The sequence below is a fragment of the Psammomys obesus genome, unplaced genomic scaffold (assembly GCF_907164565.1).
Source record: "Psammomys obesus unplaced genomic scaffold, mPsaObe1.curated_primary_1811, whole genome shotgun sequence".
NCBI classification, from domain to species: Eukaryota; Metazoa; Chordata; class Mammalia; order Rodentia; family Muridae; genus Psammomys; species Psammomys obesus.
This window is the reverse complement of record NW_026595981.1, coordinates 24,002,597-24,016,798: the sequence shown is the minus strand read 5'-3', so window position 1 is coordinate 24,016,798 and position 14,202 is coordinate 24,002,597. Positions and strand designations below refer to the sequence as shown.

General features: G+C 53.7%; 1 protein-coding gene across 1 annotated transcript; it reads left to right on the top strand.

The window, feature by feature from the left end:
* Window positions 1–7,594: 7,594 nt before the first annotated feature.
* LOC129686162 (keratin, type I cytoskeletal 42) lies at window positions 7,595–14,002 on the top strand. Its single transcript, XM_055619934.1, has 8 exons — window positions 7,595–8,056; window positions 10,045–10,127; window positions 10,237–10,393; window positions 11,466–11,627; window positions 12,158–12,283; window positions 12,507–12,727; window positions 13,729–13,778; window positions 13,905–14,002. Exons 1-8 carry the CDS (start codon window positions 7,595–7,597, stop codon window positions 14,000–14,002), a joined length of 1,359 nt encoding a protein of 452 aa, XP_055475909.1.
* The last annotated feature ends 200 nt before the right edge of the window (window positions 14,003–14,202 follow it).

The following is a 14,202-nucleotide window of genomic DNA, read 5'->3' as shown; positions in this document are numbered from 1 at the left end:
CACACACACACACACACACACACACACACACACACACACACACACACACTCCCTTTCAGGACTGGAAGATAGCTCCTCAAATCAAGGTGTCTTAATGGCTGTCTTTCTCTGGGGACCCCTGAAGAATCTGGTCCTTTCCTTGTCTAGCTTCAGGGGGTGTCTGGGGCCCTTCCCTGAAGTCCCTCGAATCACTGGCTTCTGCTTCTGGGTTTGCGTTGCCTGACTCTGCCTCCCAACTCCAGGGCCCCAGTGACCGCATTAGAGTCCCATTTTCAGGGTCCCCTTTGTTTTATGAGGTATAGACCCCCAGGTTCTGGGGGTCAGGACAGGTTCGTGTTTGGGGTTCACAGACAGGGAAGCTTACCTTTCCTGGCTCTGGAGCCCCTGAAGTGCAGCGTGCCCACCTTCACAAGTTCATCGCATCCTCATGAGTCACAATGGCTCATGCTCTGCAGACAGGGGGACCGAGGTGGAAAGAGTGACTTTTCTGAGGCCACACCGAGTCCAGGTTGGACATCAGATTCCCTGACTTGGGGTTCAGAGCCTATTTCGTGCACAATGCAGTCAGGATTATAGATGGGGCAATGTCTGGTCTTGGGGTGTGAGGATGATTAGGAAGCTGCTGTTCCTCGGAGCCTTGCTAGAGAAGGCACAGGCCTGTGATGTCCAGGTGATCCTGAGCTTTGAGCTGAAGAACTAGGGAAGGCAGCTGGGCTTCAGGGCCTGAATGGGAGGAATCGGGGGTGGGAAAAGCAGTGTGTTGCATGAGCCTTGGATGCTGCAAAAGGATGTCTTGTCCTCACCTCAGGTTTTAAAAGAGTGGGTGAGGCAGGGGTTTGTGGAGCCATGACCAGGCAGCTCTGAGTGCTGGCTCAGAATAGGATAACTTTTCCTATATCTTTCTTTTAGATACTGGCCAAAGCCCAAGTGTGTTTTCTCTGGCATGTTGGGCTTTCTCGCTCTCTCTCTTAAGCTCCCCTGTTTTTGGCATATGGCTGCTTGCTGACCTCCACTGTCGAACACACCCGCCTAAGTCAAACAGGATGGCTTTCTTCCTTTCTCATCTCCCTACACCTTTATTCCAGCACTGCCAAGATTTACATCTTGTCTGTCCTGTGGTTTTCCTGCTTCGTCTCCCCTGACTCCCATCCTCTGTCTCCTGTTCCCACGTCTTTCTTCTGCACCCTTTCTAGGTCCTTCGGGTCAGTCCAGCCCTCCCTGCTTGCCTGTCCTGTCAGTGAGGCTGGTGGTCATAGTGAGGAGGGCTGGAAAGTCAGCAGTGGGTCAAGGCTGCAACCCTGAGTAACAGTCCAGCCACGGATGAAACCAGACCATGAGGTCAAAGGAGCTGCTAGCAAGAGCAAATAAGCGCCTCCATCATCAAGGATTGAGACCATTACGGAAACCAGAACCCATGGAAATGCAGAGTTATGGAGGACAGTCCCAGAGGCTACACCTACAACATAACTCCCACACCTAAGGCTCAGGGAACACTGTGGGAGAGGGGACAGAAGAACTGTAAGAGCCAGAGAAACGCGGAGTTTGCTGTGAGATTGTGTCTCCTAGGGATGTCGGAAACTACACCCAGAAAGACATTACTGCCCAAACATGAGCTGAAAAAGGATAACAACAGACGTGCTGGTGTTGATGGAGGGCTGGGGAGGGAGCAAGGAGAGAACCATGAAGCCTCAGTCCCACACAAAGAGCCACAGTTCCAGGCGACTAAGGAATGCTGACAGTGGGAGGACAGTCTCCCCCAGGGAAGAGCACAGTGATTGGTTATGCATTACCGGACGGTCAAGCCCTGAGATCGTACACACAAGCAGCACTGCACAGACCGAGCAGGCTGCACTCGTGTATTTAGGAACATACATCTACGCATGTAACAACAATAAGTGAAAAGGAGGAACCATGAATTTAAAAAGAGAGCTGTGAGGGGCAAACAGGAGAATTTGGAATGAGAAAAGGAGAAGAAGAAATGATGCAATTATATTATAATCTCAAAAAAAAAATAAAATAAAAGGACATATGGGTAGGTCTGGTCATCTGTGTCATTCTGCACATGCCCTTCCCCAGCCTAGTTCCTGGAAACTGGTTAGAGGGAGATGGTGATGGGGTGGGGCAGAGGGGAAGAGGCAGAGTTCACAAAAGGCCTTCCCTCTGGAGGGATCCCCCAGTGACTCTGGAGGGTTCAGAGGAGTTGGGGTACTCACTAGCCCTGCCTCTCCAAACCGGGGAGTGTGGTGGGAGAGGCACACGGGACATGCATGTCCTGGACCCTAAGGAGGTGGAGGGTGCGGTTGCCTCTGGAGCAGGAGACAAACCATTAGTGGGTGGATCTGGGTGGGGTCGGGCCTCCATACTGAGCCTGGAAACAGAGTGGAGGAAGAAGAGGATTCCTCTTGAGGGCGGGGCTGGCAGGTGCGGCTGGCTGGCTGGCTGGAAGGAAGGATGTATTCTGAAGGGTGCCTGGCCAGGGGGTGGTGAGGGTGGGGAGCCTGTGAGTGCCTGTCTGGCCCTGCCCATCTGACCCTTGGCAAGGTGCCTCCAGGTGAAAGGCTCTCAGTGTCTGGGTTGTGTTGCAAAGAGCAGGGGTACCCTAGCTGCAAGGGCCTGGGAACAAAGTGATAGCTTCTAGGGTCATTTTCTCCCCCCTCATCTTCCAAGCCAAGGTTCCAGGAGGAGATAAACTAGACGGAACCTTTCTCATTCTCAATCATCCATTTCTAATCCTTATCCCTGGTCAGGGGAGGTTTCCTCCATCCCAGTCACTCTAACAATTTTATAAGCTAAGGACCAGCTTTGGAGGCCTCTAGGAGCCGGCAGATGTGGCTTGACCTCTGTCGATATCAGCATGGAGTTGTTAAACTCCAGCTGTATCCAGAGCCTAGCGTTAACGAAGGGACTGTGAGCAGGCCCGGTGTAAGAGGTCAGTTTTCCCCTGACTCCTATTCTGAGGCAGGCCTGGCCACAGTTCGTTCACTCTGGAGCCTGCTTGCTTTTCAGCAGTCTTCGGAACGAGGCTGGGAGTCTTGGGCGGTAGTCCAGCTTGGAGTCAGCTCACAGGGTTCTGGAGAACATCCAGAGGTCTCCCACCTCCCCTGGGGCTTCCTCTTGCCCCTGTCTTCCACCTGGGCTTGGCTCCAGCAACCCCAGTTCTGATGTGAAGGAACCCCTTGGATCTCACCCTCCTTCCTGTTCAGCTTCAGTGTGGGCCTAGCTGTTGACAGCTGCGGGGGCAGCAGGGGCCTCTCCCTGCTGGGGCGGAGGGCAGGTCCAGGCAGGAGACTGGCTGGGCCACAGGGCTTCTTTGGCCCTCAGATGCCTGGACGGGCCTCCTCCCCCAGCAGAGAGAGTGGCAGCCGCTGTCGCTCTGCTACCTCAGTTTCCTCATAGTGTTGTTGGGGGGATCTGAGGAAGAAGGCACAGGTCTTCTCACCCCTGGCCAGGGGTGGCCATGCATTGCTGAGAGCTATGAAAAACTTCCTGGGATCCAGAGCCTTCCTGTGCTAGACTTTGTTTTTCCTTATGTGGATATGACCTAGGGCCTCAAACATGTAGAAAAGTGATCTTTTTTTTAGCCACATGACAAGCCCCTTTGGTATTTATTTTATTTTGGTTTTTCGAGACAGTTTTTTTTTTGTTTGTTTGTTTGTTTTTTTGTAGTTTTGGCTGCCCTAGAACTTGCTCTGCAGACCAGGCTGGCCTTGAACTCATAGAGATCTACCTGCCTCTGCCTCCTGAGCGCTGAGATTAAAGGTGTGTGCCACCACTGCCCAACTTTTATTTTATTTTTCAATTTTTAATTTTACACGTATGAATGTTTGCCCTACTTCTATATGTCTGTGTCTCGAGTGTGTGGCTGGTCCTGCAGAGGTCAGAAGAGGAATTGGATCCCCTGGGACTAGAGCTACAGATGGTGTGAGCCACCACATAGGTGCTGGGAATTGAACTCAGGTCCTCTGCAAAAGCAACAAGTTCTCTAAACTGCTGAGACATCTCTCCAGCTTCTTCTTCTTCTTCTTTTTTTTTTTTTTTTAAGATTTTATTTATTTATTTTATGCATATTAGTGCTCTAAGAGGGCAGTAGAGGGTATAGATGGTTGTGAGCCACCATGTTGTTGCTGGGAATTGAACTCAGGACCTCTGGAAGGGCAGCCAGTGCTCTTAACCGCTGAGCCATCTCTCCAGCCCTCTCTCCAGCTTCTTATGTTATTTCTTAAAACTTACATATATGCCTGGCATGGTGGCAGATGCCTTTAAATCCTAGCAGTTGGGAGGCAGAGAGATCTCTGTGAGTTAGAAGCCAGCTTGGTCTACAAAGTGAGTTATAGGACAGCCAGACTATATAGAGAGACCCTGTCTCAAAAACAAACTAACACTCAAACAAACAAACCAAAACTCAAAACTCAAAACAAACAAACAAACAAAAAACAACCAACCAACCCCCACATAAAGAAAAAAACCACCCCCCAAAACCCTACCCCCACAAAACAACAAAACATCTATATTTTCTCTGTGTGTGCATGTGTGACTGTGTGTATGTGTGTGAGTGTGTGTGTGTGTGTGTGTGTGTGTGTGTGTGTGCCTGTGGGGGCAACACTTGGAGGTCAGAGGATAACTGGAAGGAGCCATCTCTTTCCTTCTACCCTGTGGCCCTCAGAACTGAACTCAGGCTATCACGCCTGGTGGAAAAATGCTGTTACCCGCTGAGCCATCTTTCTAGGCCCCTGCTTTTTTATTTTGAGACAGTCTCGCTCAGTTGCGCAGACTGGCCTGGCTCACTCTTGCAGCCTAGGGCAGGTCATCATGCCTTTGTTGTTCCTGCCTCAGCTTTTCAGGCAGCAGCGATGCCAGGCCGGTGTTCCTCAAGGGGCTCGTGTGTCTTGGTTGCCCTTTAGCTGGGTAGGGAAGGCTAGCTAGCCGGTCCTTCAGTGTGTGAGGCCTCTCTGAGTGGTGGAGTTCGAACAGGAACCAAGAAACAGACAGGGCAGCCTAGACCTGAAGCCTGAGGTCAGGGATAAGACCAGTTGGGAACTGTTGTTGAAGGATCAGCTGGGGCTTTTGGAGGGAGACAGAGGCCTAGTAGACTCTGCTTCACCAATTGTGTCCTTCAGCTGACCTCAAAGCTGAGGTCTGGGGTCACTGGAGGTAGAAACTGGGGTGACAGTCCGCTCCTAGAGGAGAGGGGTTTCTTGGCTCTGGCAGGGATGGGGACGGGCCTCCATCCCTGGGAGGGTGGGCAAGTTAGAACTTTGACTACTCAGGTGAATGCAGATTTTGTGAGGTTCCTCTCCAACCCCAAGACAGTCTAGATTGCCAGGAAGCCCTTCTTAATGTCTAATGTTGTGACAGCCTTCTGACATACCTCTCTAGTCTTGGCTCTGAGCCTCCTATACCACCAGCCTTTGCAGGCCAGGTGGAAGCAGGATGAAGCCAGTGCCCCATCCTTCTGTCTCCAATAGTTCTTACAGCTCTTACTCTGGGGCCTCAGGTGAGGGGCATTTTCCCAGGTGAGCCACCACTCCTTAGCAAGGAGTCTTTGCAGCAGCCTCTTCCCAAGAGATCTGGGACATATGGGAAACCCAGATCCCTCCCTGTCCCTGAGTGTGGGCAGGGAGCCGAGGCCACCCGTCATGTGTGTGCCTCCCATTGATGCCTAGGCCTCGGGCTTGGCCACCCCTGGAGGTTCCACATTCAGACAGGCTCTGCTCAGACGCCAGTGTCCTGGCAGCACCTAAATCATTAGCGCCGCGGAGATTAGGCAGCTAATCTTCCTGTTGGGTGGGGCGGGTGCCAGGCTGTGGGATCTCACCGCTCCCTGACAGGGGTGGCTGCTGACTCTCAGGACTGGGATGTGGTTCTTTCTCGGGGCATGACTCCCACTCAGGATCACCTTGGCAACAGTTCTGTTTGCCAAGGTGGCTTGCCATCCCCTGGTGCTATCTATCGGAACCCTCTGGGTTGGCTCTCCTCAGTCGTGGGGCCGGGGATGAACAGGGGTGACACCCTCACTTTCTGGTCTCAGATCCCGTCTCCATCCTCTACCCCTACTTCCATTTGTCACAAGTTTGCCTATGTCAAAAGACCTTGAGAGATGGCAATGCTTTTCCCCTTCATTTAATTATTGTTATTATTGTGTGTGTTTGTGTGTGCACATGCCATGGAAGTCAGGAGCCAACTTTGTAGAGTCGGTCCTTCCTGCCTTTATGTGGGTTCTGGGGATTGAATTCAGGTCGTCAAGCTTGTATAGCAAGTGCTCTACCCGCTGAGCCATCTTGTCAACCCTGATTTCCTTTCATAGATGAGGAAACAGAGATATTTTCTTTTTTTATTTTAATTTATGTTTTTATTTATTACAATTTATTCACTTTGTTGTATCCGAGCTGCAGCCCCCTCCATTGTTCCCTCCCAATCCTGTCCTCCCTCCCTCATCTCCTCCCATGCCCCTCCCCTAGCCCACTGATAGGGGAGGTCCTCTTCCCCTTCCAGCTGACCCTAGCCTATCAGGTCTCACCAGGACTGGCTGCATTGTCTTCCTCTGTGGCCTGGTAAGGCTGCTCCCCCCTCAGATCAAAGAGCCAGCCACTGAGTTCATGTCAGAGACAGTCCCTGTTCCTCTTACTAGGGAACCCACTTGAAGACTGAACTGCCGTGGGCTACATCTGTGCAGGGGTTCTAAGTTATCTCCATGCATGGTCTTTGGTTGGAGTATCAGTCTCAGAAAATACCCCTGAGCCCAGATTTCTTGGTTCTGTTGCTCTCCTTGTGGAGCTCCTGTTCCGTCCAGGTCTTTTTATCTCCCCCTTCTTCCATAAGATTCCCTGCATTCTGCCCAAATTTTGATACCCTGCTGGGTAGAGTCTTTCAGAGGCCCTCTGTGGTAGGCTCTTGTCCTGTTCCCAAAACAGAGATATTTTCATTGGCTTCCTGAAAACCTGAGGTCTAAAGTTTTTGGCCAGCAGCAATATCTCTTCTTTTTTAGTCATGAAGCTCCAAATCTGAGGCTGCATCTTACCTTGAAAGCTTAGAATAGTTCCAAGAGAGCTGGGGACTCCCCCAACTTAGACTGAGGGGCTCTACCAGGAACATCATGTACCAGGGGTAAATATCCATGTCCTTCTCCCTGAGACCCTGGAATGCCAGGGAGGGGCCCAGATGGGTGTCAAGGCTCCTGGGCCTGTGGAGCCTCGTTTGAGGCCCTTCCTTGCTCCTGGGCTAGATTCTTTGGACTCCCCCCTTCAAAAATGAGCTCAGCTGCCTAATTGTGGTTGAGGATGGAAGATCACCCTGCCCTGGGGCTGCAGCTCCAATACCACCTTTGTTTTGGAACAGAACAATGGACCACTAAGAGGTCACTCATGCCCAGGCTGGGCAGACACAGGAGGGGGCCTCAGGATACAGGGATGCATTACACAAGTCCAGCCCAAGCCTCAGGCCCTGGGTGGCTGACTGTAACAGAGACAAATTACAAGGCTGGGCTTTTGGCTTGGACTTCAAGGACCAGGGGCTCAGTCTCCCTTCAGCCCGTCTATAAAGGGTAGCTCAGGGTCTCCATCCAGTCCAGACCCTGTTACTTGACCTGAAGATAACTATGGCTACTACTACCAGCATCCGGCAATTTTCAACCTCCGGCTCCGTTAAGGGCCTTTGTGCTCCCGGTGGAGGGTTCTCCCGGATGTCTTCTGTCCGTGCTGGGGGTGCCTGCCGAGCTCCCAGCCTCTTGGGAGGTGGCAGCTGTGGCACTATGTCGGTCACATCCTCCCGCTTCTCGGCGGGCTTGGGAGGTGGCTATGGCGGAGGCTACACGTGCAGCCTGGGTGGGGGCTTTGGCTCCAATTTTGGTGTGTCGGATGCCCTCCTAGGAGGCAGTGAGAAGGAGACCATGCAGAACCTCAATGACCGGCTGGCCACCTACTTGGACAGGGTGCGTGCCCTGGAGGAGGCCAACACTGACCTGGAGGTGAAGATCCGGGAGTGGTACAAGAAGCAGGGCCCTGGACCAGCTCGTGACTACAGCCCCTACTTCAAGACCATAGAGGACCTGCGGAACAAGGTGGGAGCCCCTACCTGCCTTCTGTTGTCTTCCCAAGGTCCATCCCACCATAGCCCTCCATCATCTGGCCACTCCTCTCTCCTCTCTCACATCTCTGTAATAACCCTGAGCCTGTGGGGGTATCCTGGGCTGTGTGGTCTTTGGGAACTCTCCAAGGAGAGGGAAGGAAATTGTCTCTTTCCAGGGAGTTTGTCTGGGGTGGGCGATAAAGGAAGGATGGGAGAGCTTCAGGACATTGAAGGCAGCTTCGGGCATTGCGGCTGAAGAGAATAGTCTTGTAAAGGGTCTGGGTGGTGGGCGGAGTCTGGTATGAATGCTGTGACAGGAGATTGGGTATCACCACCTTTCCTCTGGGGCTACTCTCCTGCAGCTTCACGGTTCTCCAAATGGCCCTCCTTGGTAGATGGCACTCATCTTGTATCCCGGCATCTTGGTGTTCCTTCAACACTTTGATGCTCAGTCTATGCCCTGCTCTTGTGCTGACTTCGGAGTCTGTGTGTTCTCAAGGCTGTTAGTTGTGGGTCTCCCTCCCTCTGTGATGGCTCCATGCTTTCTTGGTCTCTAAGAAAATGGCTTTGGCCTCTGTAAATGTGGCCGCTCAGGTTTTAGCACAAACATGCTCTGGGAGGGTCTGGGCACTGAGCCCTAGTGGAAAGCACGGGTTGAGGATCACTGAGAGACAGGCTGGCCCCAGAATGGTCCCTGGCAGCTGTGAGGCAGCCTCTGGGGTAGAGAGCCGGCCCTAGGGCGGCCCAGTGAGGGGCTTTGTCTGCTCCTGCCTGGGTTCTCCACCTGGCAGGGGAATCTCTGTAATCTCCCTTGGAAGCAGAGTTTCTGGCTGTGCCAGATCAGATAGCAGGCTTTGTTGGGGCAGCGGGGAACCCAGGGGAGTCCTGATGAGTCAGTGCTCTGCATTTTGGGGTTAGCCAGCACCTCACTATTATCCTCAGAGCAGAGCCTCTCCCCCCATCGCCCCCACTTTCCTGGATTTCCATACCCTTCTGGTTAGGCTTCCTGGCCACACAGTATAGCTGGTACCTGGGTACACAGAGACTTCCAGGTCTCTGCAGGCTACAGACGGTGAGACAGAAGGAGGGAAACAACTTAACTTAGGCTCAGCCTGACCCGAAGCTTAGGGGCTTGGAGTGGGATCTTGGGAGGGGGTGGTGGCTGAGGTGGCTCTAGATATAAGGGACATCTTCTGTGTCAGGTTTAACCATGACAGTTTCCACCTAGCTCCTGCCACCAGGTGAGTTTTTCTCTGTACTTCTCTCTTTCCCCAACCCCAAGACTTTTTTTTTTTTTGGCTCAGCCTGAGGCATTTCCAACAGTATCAACAGCAGCAGTAATAATAAATGAACTTCCTGTATCTTCTTGGGCCATGCCCTGGCTTTGGGGAGGGGCCGGTCATAACCTCATCAATCAATTAATTAGTCAGATAATTAGACAAATATACCCTGGGGGGCTGACTCCAGGCCAGGCATTGTGCCCAGGCCTGGGGAGTCCAAAGAGGATCAGACAGGTATGGCCTTGTTCCCGGGATACTCTGAGTCCAGTGCAGAGGAACCAAGCAAAAATTCGGTGGAAACTGGGATAAGGCTGTCTCAGAGATGGAGGTGAGTTGGAGAGGTGCTGTGAGGGAGACAGTAGGGAGATGCAGGAGGTGGGGGGATAGCTGGGGGAGTTTCAGGGCTTTCTAGAGCAGGTAGGGGCAAGCCTAGAGGTAAATTTAGTTGAGGATAAGGCCCAGGCAGCTTATATCGCATAATAACAGGTGGATGTATTGTTAATCCACGTCACAGTGGCCTGTCTCATTGCTCTGAAAGCACTTGGGGGCTTGGCAGCTCCTGAAATGACAGTTGGGTGTTTAGAGCCACAGGCACACTCATCACCCTTCCTGTGCGAGGTCACATCCAAGCAGGGTACCGCAGAGCCTTCTGGGGGCCCTGTGGTGGGTGCTCGCTCATGGAACCCACCATCACCCCCAGATCCTGGCGGCCACAATCGACAATGCCAGCATCGTGCTACAGATTGACAATGCTCGCCTGGCGGCCGATGACTTCCGTACCAAGTGAGTCTGTGCCTACAGGCTTCCCTGGGGGAGCTGGTGGTGGGTTCCCGCTCTGCACACAGCACAAACACGGAGCGCCGGACCATGCCCCTTATCTCCAACCCTGCAGGTACGAGACGGAGCTGAACCTGCGCATGAGCGTGGAGGCTGACATCAACGGCCTGCGCCGGGTGCTGGATGAGCTGACCCTGGCCAGAGCCGACCTGGAGATGCAGATTGAGAGCCTCAAGGAGGAGCTGGCCTACCTGAAGAAGAACCACGAGGAGGTGGGGGCCATCTTAGGAGACACTGGAGAGGCCTGCTGTGGAGCTGGGACCACAGAACTTCTGCAGGCTGGGTCTGTGTGCTAGGTCCGGTCCTCATCACCAGTGGGTTCCTGGCCTGGTGCTGACCCTCAGTGAGCCTTGAGTGAAACCGGAGCCCCTCTTCCAAAGAGACTTCCGCTCCTCCCTGCAGGGCTGGCTGACTGTGCAGGGACAGTTAACTTGCTAATGAGTGAATCAGGCTAACACACAGTTGCTAATTATCATAATTAATTATAACAAGGCGCGTTTGCCCTGCATTACAACTGATTCAGTGCAGTTACATCCACTGACACCGACAACACGGCTGGGAGAAAGAGGCTCTTGCCCTTCTCCTTCAGCAGCAAAGAAGAAAGGGAGGCTCAGAGGTTAGAGACTCATCTAGCTCTGCCCAGGGTCCCGACCTGGTGTCCCTCTGACTTATATCCATCCTCATGCAGGTCTGACTCCACTTCTCTCTGCTACTGCCCACCCCCTGACTCCTTTTCCTAGAGACTCGTGCATTTTTATGTGCCCAGAGTGCAGTCCAAGGACGGAGGTCTAAGACCCCTCTTGGGATTCAAGCAGTCTTCTAGTTCTGTTTCCCATGTGCAGGACATCCAGAAAGTGCTTCCTTTAACTTCGAGGCTAAGTGCATAACTGCCTCTTCCCACCAGTCCGGCCTTACTTAACAGGGTCTGGCTGGCACCGATGCCGCCATAGGGTGGTTAACCCCATGCTCATGCTATAGGGTTGATTGCTAAGGAACAAGGCCAGGGGTCAGGAAGTAGGGCGAGGTTGCCTTCTCTTCCATCCCCCTCACCGGAGAACTATTTGCTTTCTCTTATTTCACACAAACTGGAAAGTAGGTGGTAGGCATACTTGTGTCAGGGTGTGTGTCCAGAATCCTCAGCCCTCTGGGTATGGGTATGAGGCATGCCGTCTGCCTGCAGCTTTACATGAGGGCTGCTGGCCTGACTGTCCACCTGTTTCCCCGAGGACCGGGGTTTCTTCCCATGATGGCTTCGGGTGACCTCCTGCTGTCCTCTCTGCCCAGGAAATGAACTCCCTTCGTGGCCAGGTGGGTGGGGACGTCAGTGTGGAGATGGACGCGGCCCCGGGCGTGGACCTGAGCCGCATCCTGAACGAGATGCGAGACCAGTACGAGAAGATGGCGGAGAAGAACCGCAAGGATGCGGAGGAGTGGTTCTTCACCAAGGTGGGTGGCCGTGGTGGGGCAGGTGTGCTGTCACGTGTGGCTGGGAATGCTACCTGCTGGCATGGCCGGGGTCACTCACTCTCAGACCAGTGCTCAGGCTTTGAAGTCAACGTGAGGCCTGTAGAAGCTCAGGCACTCAGGGCTTTCCCCTGTGGCTACAGCTGTGGCCTGAGGAACTGATCGAGGCCACACAATCTGGCCCAGGCTCCACCCACCAGAGGTGGCTGCTGCATGTGTGTGTTTGGCTAGGTAGGTTGTGCCGTGGATAAACACCTACTGAAGGGACATCGGTGGGTTCTGGGGACAGTCGCTGCCACACCAACAATCTCTGGAAGCCTGTTTTGAGGTGTTGTGGTTCAGCAAGGGTCCCTTGCGGATGCTAGGCACAGAGGGGCTCTGGATGTAGGTGCCCATGAGTTCCTCTGAGGCTAGGGCAGGGTAGTTCTGGGAGGACAGGGTTTAGGGACAGCTCCCACCCCACGTCCCCTCTGAAAGCCTCCTTTAGCCTCTGTGTTCCCCCTGCCTTCCAGACGGAGGAGTTGAACCGTGAGGTGGCCACCAACACGGAGGCCCTTCAGAGCAGCCGGACCGAGATCACTGAGCTCCGCCGCTCTGTGCAGAACCTGGAGATTGAGCTGCAGTCCCAGCTCAGCATGGTGGGCCCCTGTCCCTGTCCTGCCTGGGTCTCGTCACTTCTTTCGAGCCTTGCCTTGTAGAACCCACTGGGATAACCAGAAACAACCTATTCGGGTCCCTTTCTACCCTGGTTACTGTTCTGGAATCACATATAAGTCACCCAGGTGGGACCGCTCTGTGGGTATCTTGCGTAGGGAAAGGCCAAGCTCTTGTCTCATTGTGTACCTGTCCCTTGGGCCACAGAAAGCATCCCTGGAGAATAGCCTTGCAGAGACAGAGGCGCGCTATGGGGCACAGCTGGCACAGCTACAGGGCCTCATTGGCAGTGTGGAACAGCAGCTGTGTGAGCTACGCTGCGACATGGAAAGGCAGAACCACGAGTACCAGGTGCTGCTGGATGTGAAGACCCGGCTGGAGCAGGAGATCGCCACTTACCGCCGCCTGCTGGAGGGAGAGGATGCCCAGTGAGTGGGGGGTCGAGGCACCTGCCCGGGCTGGGCTAGACACGACTTTGTCCAGGGAATGTCAACAGTTAGATGTGACTGTGGAGGTGTGCAGGGGTGAAGTGGAAAGGGCATGGGTCTGGCCTTTTCCATGGTCACGAGTGCTATCTGAAAGCCATGAAGGCTAGGTTTTGTGGGCCATGGGGGGGCGGGGGGGGGAGCACGGAGTGACACGGAGCAGAGGAATGGTCATCCGAACCTTTGGGAACATTTACCTGGGCTATAGAGGGAAACACGGGCCAGAGTGGAAGTGGATGGAGAGGGGAGTGACATCACGAGGCTGGAACACGGAGTCTGGTCAGCTGATAGAAGAGAGGTCTCCCTGGAGCCAGTAGGATGGCTGGATGCCTGAGTGTGTGTGAGACCATGGCCCGCCGCTGACACTCAATAAATGCTGAGGGATTTGTGGAGGAGTGGGTTTCTGGTTTGGATGACTGGTCTGGTGTGATGGGTGACATCATTAGCCAGGACAAGGTGAGGTGCAGGGCAAGTGACGCTTTGGTTTGGTGTTGGGAAATTTGATCAGAGTATCTATGGGAAGCCAAGAATGTTCTGGGGTCTCCATGCTTAGTCACACATGGCAGCTTTTGCTTTCCAGTGACGGTGAATTTTGTCTATGGTCTAACCGGTGTCTCTTGCTTTAAAGAAAGGAGTCAAATTGGGCCCTTTGGGATATGGAAAATGCACTTATGCCATGCCTCCTTGTAAACCTTGGCTTAGTAGCCGCAACACAGCCACAGCATGCCCTTGGCTATTTCTTTTCTCCCTCTGTTTTGAGGAGCCTATGGCCTTTGATCCTTGAGTTGTGCTGTTCTCTGTGAACTCCTAGCTATGATTTCCCAATTTGTAGGATCTCTCTTACTCTTTTGGGGCCTCCCCAGCTGCTGATCTTTCTAAGCAATGTTCCCAGGGCCTTCTGGCTTGAGGTGTCTCTGGGCTGACAGGTTCCCCTCTCCCTACAGCCTGGCTAATCAGTACTCCTCATCCCTGGCTTCGCAGCCCTCCCGGGAAGGTAAGTATCTGTCCTGTCCTGTGTCTGGGACACTGCGGGGAGATTAGTGATGCTGCAAGGCAGGTGGCAGGTTGGGCAGGGGCACCTGCCTGAGGATCCCTATGCCCCCTCCTCTGCCATCTGTAGCCGTGGTGACCAGCCGCCAGGTTCGCACCATCGTGGAAGAAGTCCAGGATGGCAAGGTGGTCTCTTCCCGAGAGCAGGTGCACCGCTCCACCCACTGAGGTCCCATTCTACCTGTGACAGCCCAGCCTCCGGGGCTTGGGCTGGAGCTCCTTGCATCTACTGCCATGTCTGAGCTCCCACGAGCTGGCTCCTTTGTGCTGCCCCTAACAGAGGGGCCCCTTGGGTTCGCCTGAGGATCTGCTAATAAAGCTTTGAAGAAGTCTGCTCCTTGCACTCGTCATTTGTCTGGTTATCGGCT

Excerpts from the sequence above, each read along its gene's own strand:
- LOC129686162 (XM_055619934.1), top strand. The coding sequence starts at position 7,595 with ATGGCTACTACTACCAGCATCCGGCAATTTTCAACCTCCGGCTCCGTT. Across the intron at positions 8,057-10,044 it reads TAGAGGACCTGCGGAACAAG|ATCCTGGCGGCCACAATCGA; the intron begins GTGGGAGCCCCT and ends CATCACCCCCAG. Across the intron at positions 11,628-12,157 it reads AGGAGTGGTTCTTCACCAAG|ACGGAGGAGTTGAACCGTGA; the intron begins GTGGGTGGCCGT and ends CCTGCCTTCCAG.